General features: G+C 43.5%; 2 protein-coding genes across 2 annotated transcripts in view; one reads left to right on the forward strand and one right to left on the reverse strand.

Moving 5' to 3' along the window:
• MED17 (mediator complex subunit 17) lies at positions 1-15,047 on the forward strand. Its single transcript, XM_083361939.1, has 12 exons — positions 1-243; positions 3,259-3,425; positions 4,506-4,725; positions 6,124-6,260; positions 6,355-6,439; positions 6,555-6,707; positions 7,104-7,234; positions 8,122-8,306; positions 9,347-9,484; positions 11,290-11,407; positions 12,044-12,203; positions 13,172-15,047. Exons 1-12 carry the CDS (start codon positions 3-5, stop codon positions 13,378-13,380), a joined length of 1,944 nt encoding a protein of 647 aa, XP_083218065.1. The 5' UTR covers positions 1-2; the 3' UTR covers positions 13,381-15,047.
• The window catches only part of VSTM5 (V-set and transmembrane domain containing 5), a 20,636-nt gene continuing 12,855 nt past the window's right edge, over positions 14,596-22,376 (reverse strand). The window contains exons 2-4 of the mRNA XM_083361940.1: positions 20,956-21,291; positions 17,152-17,289; positions 14,596-14,803 (exon numbers count right to left, since the gene is read on the reverse strand). Of these exons, the coding sequence (XP_083218066.1) occupies positions 14,760-14,803; positions 17,152-17,289; positions 20,956-21,291 (518 nt within the window). The 3' untranslated portion in view covers positions 14,596-14,759. The remainder of the gene's footprint in view (positions 14,804-17,151; positions 17,290-20,955; positions 21,292-22,376) is intronic.

Genomic DNA, 22,376 nt, shown 5'->3' on the forward strand with positions numbered 1-22,376 from the left:
AGATGTCGGGGCTTCAGGCGGTGCGGATCAGCATCGAGTCGGCCTGCGAGAAGCATGTGCAAGAGGTGGGCCTTGACGGGAGCGAGACGTATCTGCAGCCGCTGTCCATGTCGCAGAACCTGGCCCGCCTGGCGCAGCGCATCGATTTCAGCCAAGGCAGCTCCGGTTCCGAAGAGGACGAGCCCGCACCGGCCGGCGAGAGTCGCGAATGGCCCGGCGGGGAGGAGGAGGAGGAGGAGGAAGGTGAGGGGAGCGGGGAGAGAAGCAGGGGAGCCTTCCCGAAGCGGGTGGAAAGACGCCCCCTCAGCAAGGAAGCTAACTAAGCAGGGTTGAAATCCGGCCAGTACTTGGATGGGAGACCACCAGGAGATCCCAAGGCTGAGAGATTAGGGTGGGGGGGAAAACCCCACCAAAACTCCCCAAGAACATTGCGTGGAGACTCTCAGCGAGGCCATCCTGGCTTGAAAGCAGATATTCCAATGAATAGGATAGAGCTGGAAAGGGACCTTGGAGGTCTTCTAGTCCAGCCCCCTGTTCAAGCAGGAGAACCTACACCGTCTCAGACAAGTGACTGTCCAGTCTCTTCTTAAAAACCTCCAGTGATGGAGCTCCCACGATTTCTGGTGGCAAGCTGTTCCACTGGTTAATTGTCCTCACTGTCAGGAAGTTTCTCCTTAATTCCAGGTTGCTTTTCTCTTTGGTCAGTTTCTAACCATTGTTTCTTGTCCTGCCCTCTGGTGCTTTGGTGAATAACATGATCCCCTCTTCTTGGTGGCAGCCCCTCAAATACCGGAACACTGTTATCGTGCCTGCCTCAATTTTGTTTAGTTATCAGATTGATTGATTGATTGATTTATGCATTCATGCATGCATTCATGCATGCATGCCACTCAGCTCCCAGATGACTCAGGATGGTTTTGCAAAGTGAACACAGAGCAAAATACAAAAGGAAGGCTATGCAGGCTAAAGCAACACCACCAACTTTGGAAGTGAGGGTAGGGCAGGGGTAGGCAACCTCGGCTCTTTTATGACTCATGGACTTCAACTTCCAGAATTCCTGAGTCAGCTGAGATGAAGTCCATGAGTCATAAAAGAGCCGAGGTTGCCTACCCCTGGGGTAGGGGTAGGTGCCACCAAAAAAACACCACATTTTACCCACTACCTAAAGGGTGCTATTTTAGGTAGATTTAAGTACGCTTGCTTTAATCCTGACCTGAGGATAGACGGCCTAGATCACAGGTCTGCAACCCGCGGCTCCGGAGCCACATGCGGCTCTTTCAGCCGTCTCCCGCAGCTCCCAGTCCTCTGCCATGTGCAGTCCAAAAAAAAAAGTGGGACTAAAAAAGTTCAATCAATTCAAATATGCAGGGTAGGTGCATATCTCGCCTTGGCTCCACTCTTCAGTCAAACCCTGTTCTGCACGTGCACGCATGTACGTGCATGTGCACACATTTTTTGCGGTTCCCAGTTTTTCCTTTTGTGAGGGAACCAGTTCCGAGTGACTCTTTCACTGTTTCAGGTTGCTGACCCCTGGCCTAGATCAAGGGTAGGCAACCTTGGCTCTTTTATGACTCGTGGACTTCAACTCCCAGAATTCCTGAGCCAGCCACGCTGAGGGGAAAAGGGAGAGGTTTCCATGCTGAACCATGCTGGCTCAGGAATTCTGGGAGTTGGAAGTCCACGAGTCATAAAAGAGCCAAGGTTGCCTACCCCTGGCCTAGGTTGACTTTCAGAGCTGCCCCACGGGAATCTTTTTGGAGGAGCTGGGATTCTGCCTGGGTGATTAGGAGATGGACGTGTGTGTCTGTGTGTGCGTGCACACGTGCTTGTTGCTGGACAACATGGTTGTTAATACAGTGCAATCCTAAATTTATTCACAAATGAGACCATTGAATTAAAATACTTGCAACCATTGCCTCATACTGTCCAAGGCAGTACAAAATGGAGTTCAAAGGAGTTACAAAGATCATTTAGTGCAACCTTTTCCACGGTGCAGAAAAACACGGCATTAACACATTCTGGGGCATCCGTTCTGTATCTCTGTCCATTCCACTTTTGTATAATCCAGGTTTATTGAGTCCCATTGTTCTTACATGTGATCTGCCTTGGTGGAGCAGTGGGCTAATGCCTCCTTAAGTAACACCAGCTGCCTGCAATTAGTGCAGGTTTGAGTCCCACCAGGCTCAAGGTTGACTCAGCCTTCCATCCTTCCGAGGTAGGTAAAATGAGGACCCAGATTGTTGGGGGCAATTAAGCTGACTTTGTAATAATGCCGCTTGGGGGTGTGTGAAAGCCCTAATAAGCAGGCATATACATAGAATGAGGGCTACTGCTAAGCTTGTAAGCCGCCCTGAGTCTTCGGAGAAGGGCAGGATATAAATGGAATTAAAATAAAATAAATAAATAAATATCCTTGGCTGTGTGTGTAGTGTAGTCAGTGTCGACTCTTGGTGGCCACATACATTTTCTCCATGATGATCTGTCCCTAACCTGGTCCTTCAGGTCCCCCAGCATCGTCCCCATTGCCACTGTAAAAGGAAAGGACCATCTTTTTAAGGAATTCCCTTTGGGTTTGCGGTTGGATTGTTTTTTAATCGCCTTTGCCTTTGAGAAGCAAAGAAGGGATGGCAATTCCAGAGCTTTTCGTACTACAAAGTTGTACAGATAATCCTCAATTTAGAACCACAAGGGAGCCCAACATTTCTATTGCTAAGTGAGACAGATGTTAAGTGGCTTTTGTCCCATTTTTCAAACTTCCTTGCTATAGTGCAGGGGTGTCAAACTGCCGGTTCGTGGGCTGGACGCATCACAAGGAAACCGTTCCCACCCCATTGCCGACAATGGGGGAAAAGCTCCAATACGTCGCATGACGTCACGTGATGTTGTGAGTTTGGCATGTCTGCTATAGTGAATCACTGAAGTTATTAAATTAGTAACATGGTTTGTTAAGTGAATCTGGCTTCCCCATTGATACTATGTGTAAGAAGGTCACAAAAGGTGATCACATGACTCCTGAACACGGCAACCGTGATAAACACATCATTGCCAAGCGTCCAAATTTTGATCACGTGACCACGGGAATGCTACAATGGTTGTGTGAAAAATAGTCATAAGTCACTTCTTACAGTGTTGCTGTAACTTCAAATGGTCGCTAAAAGGAACTATTGTAAATCGAGGACTGCCTGTGATAGGATTGATTTAAGAAAGTTCCAATAATAGCTTAGTCTTATTTTTCTCCTGTGCTTATATGTTTTTCAGGCCTGATAAAATTTCAGCCTTCTCTCTGGCCTTGGGATTCAGTGCGGAATAACTTAAGGAGTGCTTTGACAGAGATGTGTGTGCTTTATGATGTCCTCAGCATAGTCAAAGATAAAAAGTTTATGACTCTAGACCCAGTTGTACAAGAATCACTTACCCAAAAGCAGGTATTAGGCACAATTTCTCTTTATTCTGTTCAAATATTTGTTCCAAAGTTTCTTATCTTGGCTTGTAAAGAGTTTGCCCAGGGCTTTGCCAAGGGTGGATGAAGCCTATGTAGATTTATTTGGTTGGTTTCTATCCATTTTGTTTATCACATTTCTCATATTCATTATTGTTTTTTGAAGGGGTGGCTCCTGGTTTTAATACGTTTTATCTGTAGTCACCCAGAGTCATCGGGACTTAGGTAGCATATACATTTAAATAGTACGACTGTACTATAATTATTATGATATCAATAAGCAACGATGCTCCCTCCAGATATATCCTAAATCGGGGTTGGGTAATTTTTGTGCTTTTCTGTCTGGGGGACAATAAATACCACAACCATTAGCCACGGTGGTTGCATGTGATGGGGTCATGAACATCTGGAGGCATCTGATTTCATATTGCTGTATTAAATAAATAAGGTCATTGAACTTAATTACGGCAGCAAGACTTTTAGTAGGGCAATATTGGAAGAAGGAAGAACTGCCGACTATAGAGGAATGGACTTTAAAAGTTTCCAACCTGGCGGAAATGGCAAAGATCTCGGCATATTTGAAAGACCATTCGCAACAACGATATGTCCTGGAGTGGAAAAAATGGATTGATTACATCCAGAATAAATATGGGACTAAAAAGTTTCATTTAGCATTTGAATAATACCGATGTGATATTTATATTGCTTGTAGTCATTTTATAAGAGCTAAAGTGCGATAGACTTAATAGTTTATTGTTATTAGCATATGGTAGTTTATGTTTGTTTTTTACTTTTATACCTTGTATTTAGCTCTGGGAAGTCAGGGAGGAGGGAAGGGGAGGGGGGGAGGGTAGGGTTGGGCTGGGAAGGGGGGTGGGGGTGGGGAGGGGTTTTGTTAAAGATAAAATGTATTGAAAAACTTTTCAATTAAAAAAAAATAAATAAGGTCAGATTACTTCAGCCATTCGCATTAACGACAGGAGCAAATGTAAAAATATCCTTTCAGTCTATTATCTGACAGAGAAGGTTGCATTTAAATTGATTTCAATTCTTTCTTCATTTCTAGAATCCTCAGGTTTTGCAGCTGATCTCCAAGAAAAAGTACTTGGCTGGAGCAGCCCAGATTCTTCTTAAAGGAGCAGAAAGGTTGACTAAATCAGTTGCTGAAAACCAAGAAAATAAGCGGCAAAGAGATTTCAACTCAGAATTGCTCAGGTTGAGGCAGCATTGGAAGCTGAGGAAAGTGGGAGATAAAATCCTTGGAGATTTGAGCTACAAGAGTGCAGGTGAAGCCAGTTATTTATTTATTTATTTATTTATTTATTTATTTATTTATTTATTTATTTATTTATTTATTTATGGGATTTATATCCCGCCCTATCTCCCGAAGGACTCAGGGCGGCTAACAACAAAACATATAATAGGTACAGAAATTAAGATAAAAATTAAATTTAAAATCATCTGTGCAATAAATTAAAATTAAAAACTAAAAATAAATTAAAAATTGTAAATATAATTAAAATGCCTGTCAGTCCAGGTCAGCCTGGTGGAATAGGAGTGTTTTGAGGCCGCGGCGAAAGGACCGGAGATCTTGGGCCATCCGAAGCTCAGGGGGGAGCTGATTCCATAGGACTGGCGCTCCCACAGAGAAGGCTCTTCCCCTGGGGGTCGCCAGCCGACATTGTCTAGCCGACGGTACCCTGAGGAGGCCCTCTCTGTGTGAGCGTACTGGGCGATGGGAATTCGTTCCCGGCAGCAGATGGTCCTGCAAGTATCCCGGGCCTAAGCCATGTAGGGCTTTAAAGGTAAGTACCAGCACCTTTACAGTACGAGACAGTGAATTGGATGTTATTTGACAACCATTTGTCTGAAACGACATATTGAGCAGGGGGTTGGACTAGAAGACCTCCGAGGTCCCTTCCAACTCTTATTATTTATATATATACAGCTGGTCCTTGACTTACTTTGACCACAATTAAGCCCAAAATTTCTAGGACAAGAGTTGTTAAGTGAGTTTTGCCCCATTTTATGACCTTTTTGCCACAGTTGTTAAGTGAATCACTGCAGTTGTTAAGTAAGTAACATGATTGTTAAGTGTATCTGGCTTCCCCCTTGTCTTTGCTTGTCACAGGTTTACAAAAGGTGATCACATGACCTGGGGGAAACAGCTGCCGTCATAAATATGAGTCAGTTGCCAACCGTCTGAAATTGGATCACATGACCGTGGGGATGCTGCAGTGGTTGTTAGTGTGAAAAATTGGTTACATTTTTGGGGGCCAGTGTAACTTTGATCACTAAACAAACTGTTTTTAAAGTTGAGGACTGCCTGTACATGTCATAGATATTGGGTAGCTGTTGATGGAGATAATGTGGGTGCGTGCGTGAAAAAAAATATTTTTAAATTCAGCTTCATCATAATATAAATGGTGAAGAAAGTAGGAACCAGTATGTTTTGCTCTGATGATGGTTTTGCTCGATTGATATCTCCTTGTCCCTTTAGAGATTCTATGGGGTTGCTTTAATCCAAGATAGTTTTCTTTGAAGCGGTATCTGATGCTTTACAAAACACTCCTATTATGCCTACAGTCTATGCACACAGGGAAAGAGGCAAACATGTACAGGATATTTCAGTTCTGTGTAATGTAAAATATAAAGCATTGTTGCAATTTCTCTCATTTATAAAGGGTCTCTCTTTCCTCATCACGGCACATTTGAGGTCATAAAAAACACAGACATTGATCTGGATAAAAAGATTCCCGATGATTACTGCCCTCTAGCAGTTCAAATTCCAAGTGATTTGGAAGGTTCTGCCTATATTAAGGTTTGTCAAGATTATTTGTTTATGCATTGATTTGATTAAAATGCCTAGGGGGGGAAAAACCAGAACCTAACATTGTTTTTTTTTTAACATTTAGGTATCTATTCAGAAACAAGCACCAGATATAGGGGACCTTGGGATAGTGAATCTGTTCAAAAAACCTATTTTGAAATCTAAGCCAGGTATTGTTTCAGAATGTAAACTAATATTTCAGAGAAGCATACACGTTTGTATAAACAGACAGACAGTTCATGTTCTATTTTTTACTGATTTGTAAATAACGATTCTCTTACTCAGGGGCTCTGCATTGGCAAACAAAACTGGAGACCGCACAGAACGTTCTGTTATGTAAAGAAATATTTGCTCAGCTTTCTCGGGAAGCGGTGCAAATCAAATCACAAATTCCTCACATTGTTGTGAAGAACCAAATCATTTCCCAGCCCTTCCCAGGTAAGATTTAAGATAGTATTAAAAAGGTGAATTTGATCCACTTGTTTGTTTGAATGAATAGACAAGATTCCATTTGAAATGCATTTGAAGCATTTTATTTAGTTCAAATTTATGTCCATTATTCTGGCTCCTCAACATTACTGTTTCTATCCATGTAGACAGGGATGACTCAGATACATGACATGGACTGAACTTAACCAAACCATTGATCCATCCTTCCTTCTTCCTTCCTTCCTTCCTTCCTTCCTTCCTTCCTTCCTTCCTTCCTTCCTACATACCTACCTACGTATACCCTAATATTTAAGAAATCAGTGGCTACGTATAGACAACCAGAATGTAATAACACTCCAAGATGTTCACAGATACGCGTCCACATTTTTGCATTTCATTTTGTAGGATTGCAGCTCTGCATTTCCTTGTTTCACTCCTCAGAAGACAAGAAATCCCAAAAGTCTACTTTTGAGAAACAAGGTCCAGAGGATCATCTTTATGTTCTAGAGCATAATCTGCACCAACTGATCAGAGAGGTAAAAAGAACTTTACCACAGCGGAGTTCGGCTTCGGATTCTCGCTTCTTCACTGAATGTCGTCAGGCTTTTAAGGGGTACAAAAAATAGTTCGTGTTCAGCACGTTCCCAAAAACGGAACCTCTTGCAGACGCTGAACATGGCATGACTCACGAGCAGCCCGTGTTTTATCTCGGCTGTGAGATTGGACGTGGAATGATGGGTGTGTGGCTGCACCATAGGCCTGTCTGTCTCTTTAAGGACCCCGCCACGGAAGGCCTTATGAGCTGGCCCTTTAAAAAGAACTTGACGACAACTGAGTGCATAATGAAGATAGGAAAATCCCCAAAGAGACCCAGAAGTAGAGTGGCAGATTTTAAAATGGGAGAGTTGAAGAAGATCAACATAGCTGAGTCTTTAGTCACGTCCTCAGCAGTGGTCCGAGGGCAGTGAGAGCAATTGAGCAGCCCAGAGAACCAACACTGGGGAGAAGCCAAAATTGCCGGTCCTGAGAGCAGCCCGGGGTATTTGCAATGCCGAACGTTCCATTATGTGGGGAAAAAAACCACCTCGAGCAATGCCATTCAGACAAAAGGTTCTGGACACCAACTATCCTTATCGCTTAAGGATCAAGTCTAGAGAGATTAATAGCGTGAAATACTTTGCACATGCAGGGGAGTCCTCGATTTATGACCGCACCAGAGCCTGGAGTTTCCGTCGTAAATCATGACAATAGTAAGTCAAGGCACCCCCCTTGACTGAGCCCAATTTTTATGACATTTGTCGGGGCAGTCATTAAGCAAACCCTGTGGGTCATCCAGAGAAAACTACTGTTGAACTCTTTGATGGCGGACAAGAAAGTTCGTAAAAATGGGACAAAACTCAACAAGCTGTCTTTTCCTTCCCAGTTCCACAAGCAGACCCTGAGTAGTAACATGATGCCTCATCCGGCGAGTGCGCCTTTCGGCCACAAAAGAATGAGACTGGCTGGACCGCAGGCTTTTGATAAGAATGAAATCAGCTCCTTGCAACCCAGTGAGGGGCTGCTGGAGAAAATCATAAAGCAGGCAAAGCACATCTTTCTGCGACGGGCGTAAGTAGAGATCTACGTGCGGCGGGTTCCCTTGTAACTAATAGTGACCTGCTCTTTCCTATGTAGTCAAATCAGTGCCCATTTCTTGTATCCCTTTATTGATAACAGGTAGTCCTCAACTTGCAACCATAATTGAATCCCAAATTTCGGTTGCTAAGCAGGGCTGTTCTTTTCACACACACACACACACACTATTTTGTGACCTTTTTGCCACAGTTGTTAAGCAAGTTCTTAAGGGAACCATGCGATCACTTAAGCAAAACTCCCTTTCCCCATTGACTTTGCTTGTCAGAAGCTGGCTGGGAAGGTTAAAAAAGGTGGTTGTTAAGTGAATCGTGCTCATCAAGCAAAGCTTGGTTTCCTCCCCCCACACATGGAATCTGCTTGTTGGGAAGGTTACAAACGGTGGCCACGTGACCCCAGGACAGGGCAGCTGTCACAAATACATGCCAAGTGACCAAATTTTGATCACGTGACCGGGGCGATGCTGCCATGGTCGTAGGTGTGAAAACCGGTCATACATCATTTTTCTTTAATGCCATTGTAACTTCAAATGGTCACTAAATGAATGGTTGTAAGTCAAGGACTACGTATCTGTGCCAAAGCTAGTGAATGCCATGAAGTATTTAGCATCCAAAGGCACAACTTCCTAATATCACTTAGGAAGCAAATGCACTAAGTATAAAGCAGGAGTAGGCAACCTTGGCTCTTTTATGACTCGTGGACTTCAACTCCCAGAATTCCTGAGCCAGCCATGCTGAGGAGAAATGGAGAGGTTTCCATGCTGAGCCATGCTGGCTCAGGAATTCTGGGATTTGAAGTCCACGAGTCATAAAAGAGCCAAGGTTGCCTACCCCTGATATAAAGGAATGGCAGTTTTGATGGCCTTGCAAGGATATTCCTAAAACCAGAGTTTCTCAACCTTGGCCATTTGAAGCGGTGTGGACTTCAACTCCCAGAATTCCCCAGCCTTGTTCTGAACTAAAACTTTGCCTCGTTCTGAACTAAAACTCTTGCGATGGGATTTTATTTCATTTTAGAACCGCTCGAACAATTGACAGTCTTGCCAGCCGAATCGAGGATCCCCAGATCCAAGCCCACTGGTCCAACATCAATGACGTGTACGAGTCTAGCGTCAAGGTTCTCATCACCTCCCAGGGTTATGAGCAGATATGCAAGTAAGTGTGAAAACAGGGACCACGTTTACACCTTGCCTTCTTTTAGCAGAAAACTGACAGGTAATCTTCGACATGATGGCCTTAATGGAGCCTGCCCATTGCAGTTGTATGTTGTGACAGTTGTAAAACAGATCTGTCAGGTGACCAGTCTGATTTTACAACATTTTTCACAGCGGTTATTAAGGGAGCGAGTGGTTCTCCATTGGTGTGGTTTAGCCAATAGCCAGAAGTGAGCGCTGGGGTTTTCGGGAAAACCATCGTAAAACAGTCATGTGACCATCTTGTTGTTGCAAACAGCAGTAAATGCAGCTGTGTCATCAGGTTTGGTCAGATAACTGTAGAGGAGGGCCAACTATTAGAGCAGACATGTCAAACACAAGGCCCGGGGGCCAGATTCAGCCCGCGAAGTGGTTTCATGCGGCCCGCGAAGCCATCCTGGAAACAGTGAGGGAATGGCCCCCACTGCCTTGGCCCTGGCCCAGAGACCCTCCTTCTGCCAGAGACCCTCAGATCTGTCCCACTCCTGCCCAGGCCCCCATAGGCACCCTTGATGCGAACAATGTAGAGTTGGCCATGCCCACCCAGTAGGCCATACGCACTCTAGCCACACCCACCCAGTAGGCCACACCCACCCGGCCCCCTGAGGGCAACCACAATGCTGATGCGGCCTTCAATGAAATTGAGTTTGACACCCCTGTATTAGAGCTTCGGAACTAGGCTGTAACTAGCCCCAAGGTAGGTCTGTCATAAGTTTGAACCGTCATCAAGCAACTGGTTGTGAGTCGAGGACTACCTGTATTGGACATTTTATAGTTTCTCAGTTGGGGTGGAATCTGGAAATGTGACTATTCTTCTGATCAGGACCAGCTCATTTGACAGCTTCCTGAGCTAGTGGAAATTCAGCTGATGATAGCAAGTGGCAGTGATTGCAGCTCCATTGTGGGATATCTTGTCTCATAAAGAGGAAGTGACTGCTTGGGAAAAGCAGTTTTATTCCAACAAGGTTTTGCCTGCTAGCATTTCTTGTTTTTACGTCAGGTTTATGCCTGAGCTGTGTCCTTGGACACTCTTGTGTTTTTATTATTCTTTATTTCTCTATGCTTTTACATAGCAGTAAGGCTGTCAATAGGGATGCGGTAGCTCAGTGGGTTAGGATGCTGAGCTTGTCGATCAGAAGATTGGCAGTTTGGAGGGTCGAATCCCGAGTGCCGCATAACAGTGAGCGCCTGTTACTCGTCCCAGCTTCTGCCAACCTAGCAGTTCGAAAGCACGTAAAAATGCAAGTAGAAAAATAGGGACCACTACGGTGGGAAGGTAACAGCGTTCCATGCTCCTTTGGCATCTAGTCATGCCAGCCACATGACCACGGAGACGTCCTCGGACAAGCGCTGGCTCTTCGGCTTTGAAACGGAGATGAGCACCGGCCCCTAGAGTTGGAAACGACTAGCACACATGTGCGGGGGAACCTTTACCTTTACCTTTAAGGCTGTCAATAATGCACAGACACTAATACAGTGGGATAAAAACTTCCATGTGAGAAGCATTCATTTGCTAGCTAGTATTGCAAATTGCTTTCATTTATGGAGATGAAAACAATTTGCAATACTAGCTAGCAAATGAATGCTTCTCACATGGAAATTTTTATCCCACTGCATGAGTGTTTGGCTATGTTTGACTTAATTTCACTTTGATTTAAAGATAATTATGCTTCAAGGAACGCTTTTTATTACAGAGCAAGGTAATTTGTTTTGACTTTAGCACTACGTAGTACAACACTTGCAATGATAATCTTGTGATTTTCAAAGGTCCATTCAACTGCAATTGAATATTGGCGTCGAACAGATCAGAGTAGTACACAGAGATGGAAGAGTGATCACGCTGTCCCATCAAGAGCAAGAATTACAAGATTTTCTTCTTTCTCAGGTAAAAAATGAGATATTTTTTCCCCTTGTTTGCGTGGAACTTTTTTTTTTTAAGTAGAACCGGCTTACTAAGACAGCAAAGTCTTCATTCCATTATTATTGTAAAAGCGATTAATTAAAATGCCAACAGTTAAAGAGGTTAGCTAAACTACCAAGAATTATGTTAGCATAGCTCATAAAATAAGTGATTGGTATTTTGAGAGAATGTAACAGAAGCTATTAGGGATGCGGTGGCTCAGTGGGTTAGGACGCTGAGCTTGTCAGTCAGAAGGTCGGCAGTTTGGCGGGTCGAATCCCGAGTGCCACGTAGCAGGGTGAGCGCCTGTTACTTGTCCCAGCTTCTGCCAACCTAGCAGTTCGAAAGCACATAAAACTGCAAGTAGAAAAATAGGGACCACTATGGTGGGAAGGTAACAGCGTTCCGTGCGCCTTTGGTGTCTAGTCATGCCGGCCACATGACCACGGAGACGTCCTCGGACAAGCGCTGGCTCTTCGGCTTTGAAACGGAGATGAGCACCGGCCCCTAGAGTCAGAAACCACTAGCACGCATGTGCAGGGGAACCTTTACCTTTACCTAACAGAAGCTATAAAAAAAACAACTAAAACACACTTTTTTCTTTTTTTAAAAAAATTCCAGATGTCACAACATCAGATTCTTGCAGTTCAGCAGCTGGCAAAGGTTATGGGTTGGCACGTGCTCAGTTTCAGTAACCATGTGGGGCTGGGCCCCGTAGAAAGCATTGGCAACGCCTCTGCCATAACAGTAGCATCGCCTAATGGAGATTACGCTGTTTCAGGTATTGTATTAGTAATTTAATTCCTGGAGAATTATACTTCTTCCTGTGCATCACTTAAATAGAATGGGATGTTATTCCCTAAAATAGTAAATGCACTACTGTATATTCTGTAATTGTAGGGGTTATAGAAAAGCTTTTAGGTACGGATCTAAATACTGTGCAAGCAGCGAATCACTGCAGTTGTTAAGTGAATCACAACGATCTATAAGCAGATCCATCTTCCTCCATTGATTATACCATATTTTTCCGTCTGTAAGACTCACCCTTGTATAAGACGGTCTCCATGGCAATCAGCTGTTCGGCAGAACGCCGAACAGCTGAGCTGGCAAATCTGCAACTTTGGCCGGCCAAAGATCTTGCCCCCTCCCCCATCCCATTAGTGGCAAGCCCACAGGGGCTTGACACCTGCACCAGGCGGCATGGCAACACACACAGGCATGCCCTGGGCTGCGGAGGTTACCATTATTTTTCCGTGTATAAGACGCACCTGATTTTTGAAGAGGGTGTTTGCAGGGGGGGAAAAAACACAGCGTCTTATACACGGAAAAATACGGTACTTATTGGAAGCTAGTGGGGAAGGTCACAAATGATCACATGGCCCCAGGACACTGCAACCATCACAAATGCATGCCGTCTGCCAAGCACCCGAATTTTGATCACGTGAAATAGGGATGCTGTGATGGTTGAAAGTATGGCACCGGTCGATCAGTTACTTTTTTGATTGCTGTTGTAATTTTGAACATTTGCTAACCGAATGGTTGTAAGTCAAGAACTGCCAATAGTGTAGCGTAGATTATTTTCTACACTAGTGTTCTTTCCAGAGGAATCCAGAAGAGTTTGTAAAAGAATAGTAAAAATAAACCAAAAAACAATAGTAAACAATTCTAAAACGAAAACTTGTTAAGAGAGGATTTGGTTGAAAGAACCGTCTAAAAGCAGTTACAGTGTGGTTTCACTTTCTCGTGCAGTACGTAACGGTCCAGAAAGTGGCAGCAAAATCATGGTGCAATTCCCACGGTGCCAGTGCAAAGATCTCCCTAAAAGTGATGTGTTGCAAGACAACAAATGGAACTACCTGCGTGGCCCTTTCAAGGAAGTCCAGTGGAACAAAATGGAAGGGCGTAACTTTGTATACAAAATGGAGCTCCTCATGGCTGCACTGACTCCTTGCTCCTAGGTTAGGGGATAAAATCCAAGGAGGCGATTCTGAGACCAGCATAAGCAAAGTGAGTGTGATAACAGCACATACATTCCAGGAAGCAATCTGTTTCTTGATACCTCCATGGATTTCTCTTTTGCATCTTTTATTGCCTATGCTGGATACAGTCACCCCTGCAAGTTCTGAATATTCAGTTAAACTCTGACAGCTTTTGAAATAATTACTCACGTTACTGAAGTTCCATGTTTTATTAAATACTTTATTGGAAACTTTGTACAAAGGATAGCAGGTATACATTTATGTTTTGTCTTAGCTGTTTAAATTGCCTGGTTACATCTTTTGAACAAATGGACTAATATCCTATTCACAAGAGAAATCCAGAATTTTATTTGGGTCAAAATAGCATTTTGCCATAGCTATTCTTGGCTTGGCTTGCTCAAGAGCAGAAATGTCACTTGCAGGTTGGCTGTTTTTTGTATTTTTGTTGTTTTTTCGTTTTTACACTTAAAAATGAGTGTTCAGCCCATCCAGGACTAATGTGTGCTAGTGAAATAAAAATTGATAATATCCTATTGGCTGAAGGCCTTGCCACAACCTGGTAACAGGAAACAATGGGAAAAAAATACAAAAATAAATGGAATGTTTAATGTTGCCTTCATCAAATATTGGAAAGTTAACAATACCACAAATTTCCATATAATAATAATCTGTTGGGTTTTTTAAATCCATCAGTAACTTTTTGATGGTGGGGCCTAAAACTATGATAATGTGTTTTTGAATATAATTTAATAAAGAATTGCAGTTTTTCTAAAAGCAATGTGGTCTTCTACTGGGTGGTGTGGTAGCCTAGAGGTAGAGCTCTCACCTAACAATCAGGAGGCTGTGTTTGATCCTAGGTAGCAACAGATATTTCTCACTCTCGGCGCAATGAGTTATTGTCTGCTGCAAACTCCAGGTAGGCATCAGGAAGGGCATCTGGCCAGTAAACGCTTGAGCTCCATTCAGTTATCCTAACTCCAACCTGCTGTAAGGCATTACAGGGTCTTTTTAAATTTATTTTTAAAAAGTGTTGTATGGATTCAAGGCTTTGGTACCTTTCTTCTGACATGTTCTGTTGAATCGTAGCATCTTGATGTTATGAGAGAAAATTCGATGTCTTGTGAACGTGCAGGCAAACCTGTAGGAACTGCAGGTCATTTTTTGAAACGAGTCCATTATAAATTATGATGTGGAAAGGACAGCATTTCTCAAACCTTCTGTGTATCACCTTCATGGACCTGTGCAGTTATTTGACAAAATGGATATGCTCAGTCCTTTGTTTACCAATCATGTTTTTCATGCTTTGCTTCTTCTTGAGGTAGAAAACTGATTTGTGTCTATGTTACAGTATTGTACAGCTAACACCCCATTGTTTGAAGCTCTGTCTCTTCAGTCTCGCTCGCTGTAAATGAAAGGAGGACACTGTTGATTTAAGACTGGATCAGACAGCAAGGAAGCTGATAGAAATACAGATCTACAGTAGTTGGATTGATGGTATACCAACCTCTTGAGAAGCACGGACAATTAGTGAATGGAGAACTAGAATTGACAGACTGGCTGTACTCTGCATTGTATCCCTTTCCAAATCTGTATTGATTAATTCCAACTCTTATTCTTTTCCAGCTAGAATCAGGCTTTCAATTTGGGCCTTTACAAGTGATTTTTTTAAAAAAAAATGCAGAAGCCAACTCAAAAATTAAATTCACTTCTCTGCTCAAAACACAAATCTCTAATCACGTGGAATACACAACTCAATATGATCATTTAGTACATGAAGGCCGGTATATTCTCTAATCTGCTCTATTGTTAAGAGAAGCCTACAGAGAAGAAGGGACGCGGTGGCTCAGTGGGTTAGGACGCTGAGCTTGTCGATCAGAAGGTCGGCAGTTTGGCGGGTTGAATTCCGAGTGCCGCGTAGCAGAGTGAGCGCCTGTTACTCGTCCCAGCTTCTGCCAACCTAGCAGTTAGAAAGCACGTAAAAATGCAAGTAGAAAAACAGGGACCACTCCGGTGGGAAGGTAACAGCGTTCCATGCGCCTTTGGTGTCTAGTCATGCCGGCCACATGACCACGGAGATGTCCTCGGACAAACGCTGGCTCTTCGGCTTTGAAACGGAGATGAGCACTGGCCCCTAGAGTCAGAAACGACTAGTACGCATGTGCGGGGGAACCTTTACCTTTACCTTGCAGAGAAGAAATACGAAAGAGAGGAGGAAAAATTGAGGCTTCTTCAAGCTGCTGAGAGGTTTCCCACATGGGATATCTGGCCTCTCCATTGAGCAGACCCTGTCAGAAAAAAAGGTGGGAACCAAAACCCTTTGTGTTTGTGTTTTAATTTAGGCTAAAATGTGATTGCCTCGACTTTTGGCTCAGGGCATTATATGGATGCAAGCAATTGCGGTTAATTCAAAATGCTAGAAAGGTGTCATGTGGGCCCTATTAGTTAAAACTAGGGGGCTCTTGATGAAGAGGCAAAGCTCTAGTGATAAAAATTGGCTGTGTTTGTGTGAATCAATCCCTTCCTCCCTCCCTCAGAACTCCAGGGTTTTGTGGAATAGAGTTGGGGGGGGAAAACTCTGGGAGTTCAGAATACAGAATGATATATTTAAATTCATAGAACTAGAGTGTTCAGGGGGACTTTTAGAGATCATGTCGGATCCACTACGCTACACCATCTCTGACGGATGATCATCTGGCTTCTATTTCAAGGCTTCCAGCGAAGGAGATCTCATCACTCTATGGGGTAGCTTATTCTGGGAGCTAACAGTTCCTCTAGTCCAGGAACTTCTTCCTAACATCTATTGAGCCCTCGGTCCTTCCTTTTAAGTAAATGGAGGACCAGGCAAACTTCCATATAATTAAAAACTGCTGTACTAGCACACCTCCCCACAATTCTCTCTTCTGCAAGTTAAACGTAACTGGGTTTATGAAAAGCAGAAATGTCTACAATGTAAGAAGTTTGATAGTGGAAGCAAATATCCAGAACAGAAAGAGGTCTCCATTTATGATGCTTGGATTTGCACTCTATTGCATTCATTGCTATTTATGATGCTTGGATTTGCATTCTTCCTTGAGCAGAGTAGACTAGTCTAAATTTGTGTTTCTCAACTTCAGCAGCTTGTAAGATGCATTGACTTCAACTCCTAGAATCCCCCAACTAGATTCTTAAAAGTTGCAGATACTGGTTAACACTGAACTAAATTGTTTCTTCCAGGTCAGCAATCTTAAATAAATATCAGGGCAAAGAGATGCAAAGTTTAGAAATCAAGAAAAGAGGAAAGAAAGGAATGGAGGGATTTCCCCCCCCCCTTTTCTACTGATTGACTGCTCAATTTGTTTTATCTTGTCGAAAACAAAATAATGAATAAATATAGAGAGCTACTTTGATGCAGGGGTTAAAGGCACCAGTCCAGATATTGAAATAATACCCTATCTTAGGCATAAAGCCAGCTGAATGACTTGACCAGCACTCTCTTCTCAGTCCCAAGAAAAAGACAATGGCAAACCGCTTCTGAAATTTTACCAAGAAAGCTGCAAGGATTTGTTCAGATTGAACACTGATATAATGATGTGCGTGCTGCACACACGCGCGCGCACAGAGAGAGAGAGAGAGAGAGAAACATTTTAAAAGACAAGCTTCCAAAGGTAAAAAATGTGAAAGGGAAACTAGCACGACAAAATCCAGCAAGAAGACTTGGGATTTTCCTTTCCCAGTCTGTTAAATAAGTCTGTGGTGTCAAATAAGCATTACCTCTGAGTTGCTGTCTCTCTGTTTGGAGAAAGTGCACGTACTTATTGCATAACCACATCAAGCAGATCAGAACAGCGGACACAGCGGTGAGAAAGGCAAAGAAGACGACCACAAAATGCAAATCTTCATAGAGAATTTCTAAAGGAGGGAGACACATAATGCAGTGAGGTTTGACCACACAAATACATCAGCTTCACTTAAGCTGCTGGGAAATGCAATTCCAGACTTCCATCAGCCTTTCTGGCTTTTTCCTCACCATTCCCCCCCCCCCCCCCCCCGCCACACACACACACACCTTGCAGAGACACAAACATACACGTACCACTTTTTCCCTCTAAAATTTAAAGGGACAAGAAAAAAATATTTTTTTAAAAAAATCATAGCATTGCATTACGGTGTTCTCTGTGCAAGTGGAAAAGCTGAAGAAACACAGGAGAGCTAAAGCTTGAATATATGTTGACCCATGCTGTTTGCTTTACTTCAAGATGTGTAGCTTTTGTAGATACAATCATGGATTAATATCAGGCTTATAATGTATGTGACATAAATTCCTGGAACTGTCTTGGTTTCTTTCTACCCGCCTATGGTCAACTGCAGGTCAAAATATGTGGAATAATGGACATGATATGATCAAGATCCTGCTTGTGGATGGAACAGAAAATTCAAATGGCCCACTCCCCACACATATACATTTCCTGATCTTCAGAAAGTCAGTGACGGGTGTCCACAAAATTTAATCAAGAATCAAGATGGTGTTTCCAACAGTGCAATTCGACTTTTGTAGCGCACAAGCCAATAAAGCCCTTGAAAGCTAAAGACCCAGGACTCCAGAAGCAAAAATAAGGAGCCATCTATAATACAGGTAGTCCTTACGACCATAATAGAGCCCAAATTCTTTTTCGCTAAGCAAAACATTAAGTGAATGTTGCCCTATTTGACGACTTTCCTGCCACGGTTGTTAAGTGAATCACTGTGGATGTTAAATTAGTGACACGTTTTGTTAAGTGAATCTGGCTTCTGCAGATTCCCCATTGTCAGAAGGTCACAAAAGGTGATCACATGACTCTGGGACCTTGCAAGCATCATTAAAACATGGAGAATTGTTGCCGTGCGTCTGAATTTTGATCACATGACCTTGGGGATGTTGCAAGAGTTGTCAGTGAAAAACAGTCATAAGTCACTTTTTCCAGTGCTGCTGTAACTTTGAACGGTCCCTAAACGAATTGTTGTAAGTCGAGGACTACCTGTATAGCGTGAAAGGACTGTTAACAGCCACTATGAAGGACTGACAAGCAGAAGACTAGGACAGCGCATCCACGATGCAATCAGAAAACATGATGAAAGCCCCTCAGTTGCATTCCACATAGACAGACCTAACCACAGTTTTAACTGGGAAACTGAGAATCCTAGACAACTAAATCCGGAAACATTACAGAACTGCTTGAAGCCTGGCACTCAGACAAATCAGCCATTAACAGGCCGATAAAGAGATAAACAACATCTACATACCATTCAAAAGAAACAATCAGAAAACTAAAAACAAAGCACCTCACCGGCAATCAACATCCAGATAAGCAGAGATTAACACCGGGATTAATATCAGACAAACCAGCAGTAAATGATAAACAGTAAACAAAAAAAAAATCAAGGAACTACCAACTCAGACAAACACACAGTAAACAACAGCCTAATCAAGGAATTACCAGGAACTTTCCTACCAACACTGACAGGGCAATACACTAGTGCAGGGGTAGGCAACCTCGGCTCTTTTATGACTCGTGGACTTCAACTCCCAGAATTCCTGAGCTGGCTCAGAAATTCTGGGAGTTGAAGTCCACGAGTCATAAAAGAGCCAAGGTTGCCTACCCCTGCACTAGTGTATAAACAGAACAAACCACACTCCTTCCAGCATTTATGTTACTTAGATGGGTAACATAACACTTGCAAGAAAACAACACAAAATGCCCAGAGAGCATCAAGGATCTCCACAACTGAACCTCTGTCTACAACTCTGAAATTTCGTGGCTTCTTATCCTGGAAATTTCATGGTTTGTTCTGAAATTTTAAAAACAACAACAGTCGGGGCTTCAATTGCACCATTTCCACCGCCATCTTGACTTTTTTGACCACATCCTGTGGACACCCCTTCATTATCCCACTAAGCTTTGGCAGCAGAGCTGTTTTCCCTGGCTTTCTGGATGAGCAGTTGCTATTATTATTATTATTAATTTTATTTGTATACCGCCCTTCTCCCGAAGGACTCAGGGCGGTGAACAGGGCAATACATATTAAAAAAACAAGATACAAAAATTAAAAACGATTAAACAAAATGCCCACGAATAAGTTAAAACACATTAAAAAGTAGGTTAAAACAGATTAGTAAAACCCAACCCCATCCCATCAGGCCAGGCCAGCTTGTTCGAAAAGGCAGGTTTTGAGATCGCGCCGGAAGGAGCGAAGGTCAGGCGCCATCCGGGGCTCGACCGGAAGATGGTTCCATAAATCCGGCACACCCACAGAGAACGCCCTCCCCCTGGGGGCCACCAGTCGACATTCTTTGACCGGTGGCACCCGGAGGAGGCCCTCTCTGTGGGAGCGTACTGGGCAGAGGGAAGTTGACGCCGGCGGCAGGTGCTCCCCAAGGTATTCCGGACCCATGCCATGTAGGGCTTTGTAGGTCATTACCAACACCTTGAATCTCACCCGGAAGACAACTGGAAGCCAATGCAGCTCGCGGAGCAGAGGTGTAACATGGGAGTGTCGGGAAACTCCCAACACAACTCTCGCGGCTGCATTCTGTACCAGCTGGAGCCTCCGAGTGGTCTTCAAGGGTAGCCCCATGTAGAGAGCGTTGCAGTAGTCCAGACGAGAGGTCACAAGGGCGTGAGTGACCGTACATAAGGCATCCCGGTCTAGATAGGGCCGCAACTGGCGCACCAGGCGAACCTGGGCGAAGGCCCCCCTAGTCACAGCTACTATATGGTCTTCTAGAGAAAGCTGTGAATCTAGGAGGACTCCCAAGTTGCGAGCCCTATCTACGGGGGGTAATAACTTATTATCTGGAATACCTGATTCCTGATGCACACAACCATTTCTACTCCATGCTTACAACCCTACTGGAGCCTGCCTATCATGATCTTAAGTTGTGCTGGTCCTAAATTGGGTCATTCACCTGACCAACTCAATTTTACAACCTTTTTTTGTGGTGGACGTTAAGCAAACACTGAGGTCGCTGTGCGAACTTGCTATGATTTGACATTGCTAAAAACCAAATGGTTAATGCCGATTTTCCGCAAAACTTGTTAAACATGGTCATGTGACCACAGGATACTGCAAACAGCCATAAATGCAGGCCAGCTGCTGAGGGCTTGGCATGCAATCACATGGTTGGCCGTCAGAACTTCGGAACCAGATTGTACGTATCCCTGGGCAGATCTGTTGTAACTTTGAACAGTCACTAAGCGACCACTTGTAAGTTGAGGACTACCCATATTATCTATTTTGTGTTTACCGACACTTCAGGGAGATGTGTATCACTGGAGATACACCTTGACTGGAGTGGATCTATAATCCCTGTATATAAATTAAAAATAATAAACTAACCCTGGCTATCCGATCAAGCCACTGTTTCCCATCTACTGTAGCTTTTGGGCCTACTAGCTGTCATGTTGGGAACTTACTTTCAATAGATGGACCTTGAATGTTCCGTTAGAAAAACAAAGCTCACAAATTTGCAATGGGCCCACATCTGCTAAAAGCGGACATCAGACATTAGAGAGAAGATGAGGTCCTTTCATGCCATACCATGAACATTCAACAGGATGGTGCCATAAAGGATGATTCCCAATTCGTCTCTCACCGTGACTAAGTAATAACCGGAATCTTTAAGGTCCACCTTCAGCAGTTGTAGAGAGCCATTTTCATAAATGCTCACTCTGTCTTTGTAAGTGCTGGATATGTTGGCATAAAAGCCAGTCTTCCATTCTGCTATTTTGGTTGTCCCACCTGCCATTGATGTGTGTTTCCACTCAATTACTGGGTTTGCCTCACCAGTATAGGCCACTGACAGCAAAACGTCCTCAGCCAACGAACTATTGATGTTTGGTTGTGAGACCAGTAAGGATATTTCTCCTCCCAGAGCTGAAAAATCAAACAGAGGCATTACGGTAAAGCAAAGTTCACCAATGGTCCCTCCCAGTTTAACGACCCAATTAGGTTTTTCCCAATTTTTTATTTTTTTATTTTTTGGACTGACAGGCCCGTCTCGCATCCCTTTAACCATAGCATAAAAATATCTACAAACCATTTTTAAATACAGGCAGTCCTCAGCTTATGATCACAAAATGTATGAGCCCCAAATTAGACAGCCTACGTAATTGTTAAGTGGGTTTTGCCCCATTTTATGACACTTCTTGCCATGGTTGTTAAGTGAATAATGGCAGCTGTTAAGCTAGTAGCATGGTTGTTAACTGAATCTGGCTTCCCCACCGACTGTTTGAAAGAGAGTTACAAAGGTCGATCACAACGCACTGGGCACAATGCATGGTCATAAACTACTATTGCCAAGAGTTCGAAATTCGACAACATTATCCTAGGGATGCTGCAACTCTCGCAAGTGTGAGAAGCAGTCACAAGTCACTTTTTTTCAGTGCCGTTGTAACTTTGAATAGCCACTATGAACGGTTGTTAAGTGGAGGACTACCTGTACTATGATTTCAACTCATACCCTTCATTTTCTTCTCAACTTGCTATGGAGAAAACAACATCATCTTTATTAAAGGTAAAGGTAAAGGTTCCCCCGCACATGCGTGCTAGTCGTTTCTGACTCTAGGGGCCGGTGCTCATCTCCGTTTCAAAGCCGAAGAGCCAGTGCTTGTCCGAGGATGTCTCTGTGGTCATGTGGCCGGCATGACTAGACGCCAAAGGCGCACGGAACGCTGTTACCTTCCCACCGGAGTGGTCCCTATTTTTCTACTTGCATTTTTTACGTGCTTTCGAACTGCTAGGTTGGCAGAAGCTGGGACGAGTAACAGGCGCTCACTCTGCTACGCGGCACTCGGGATTCGACCCGCCAAACTGCCAATCTTCTGATCGACAAGCTCAGCGTCCTAACCCACTGAGCCACTGCGTCATCTTTATTAGGTCAGGTTTTATAGTAATCTTTTTCTGAGAGCTGTTATTTATTTATTTATTTATTTATTTATTTATTTATTTATTTATTTATT

The sequence above is a fragment of the Vipera ursinii genome (genome assembly GCF_947247035.1).
Source record: "Vipera ursinii genome assembly, chromosome: 4".
Classification (NCBI taxonomy): domain Eukaryota; kingdom Metazoa; phylum Chordata; class Lepidosauria; order Squamata; family Viperidae; genus Vipera; species Vipera ursinii.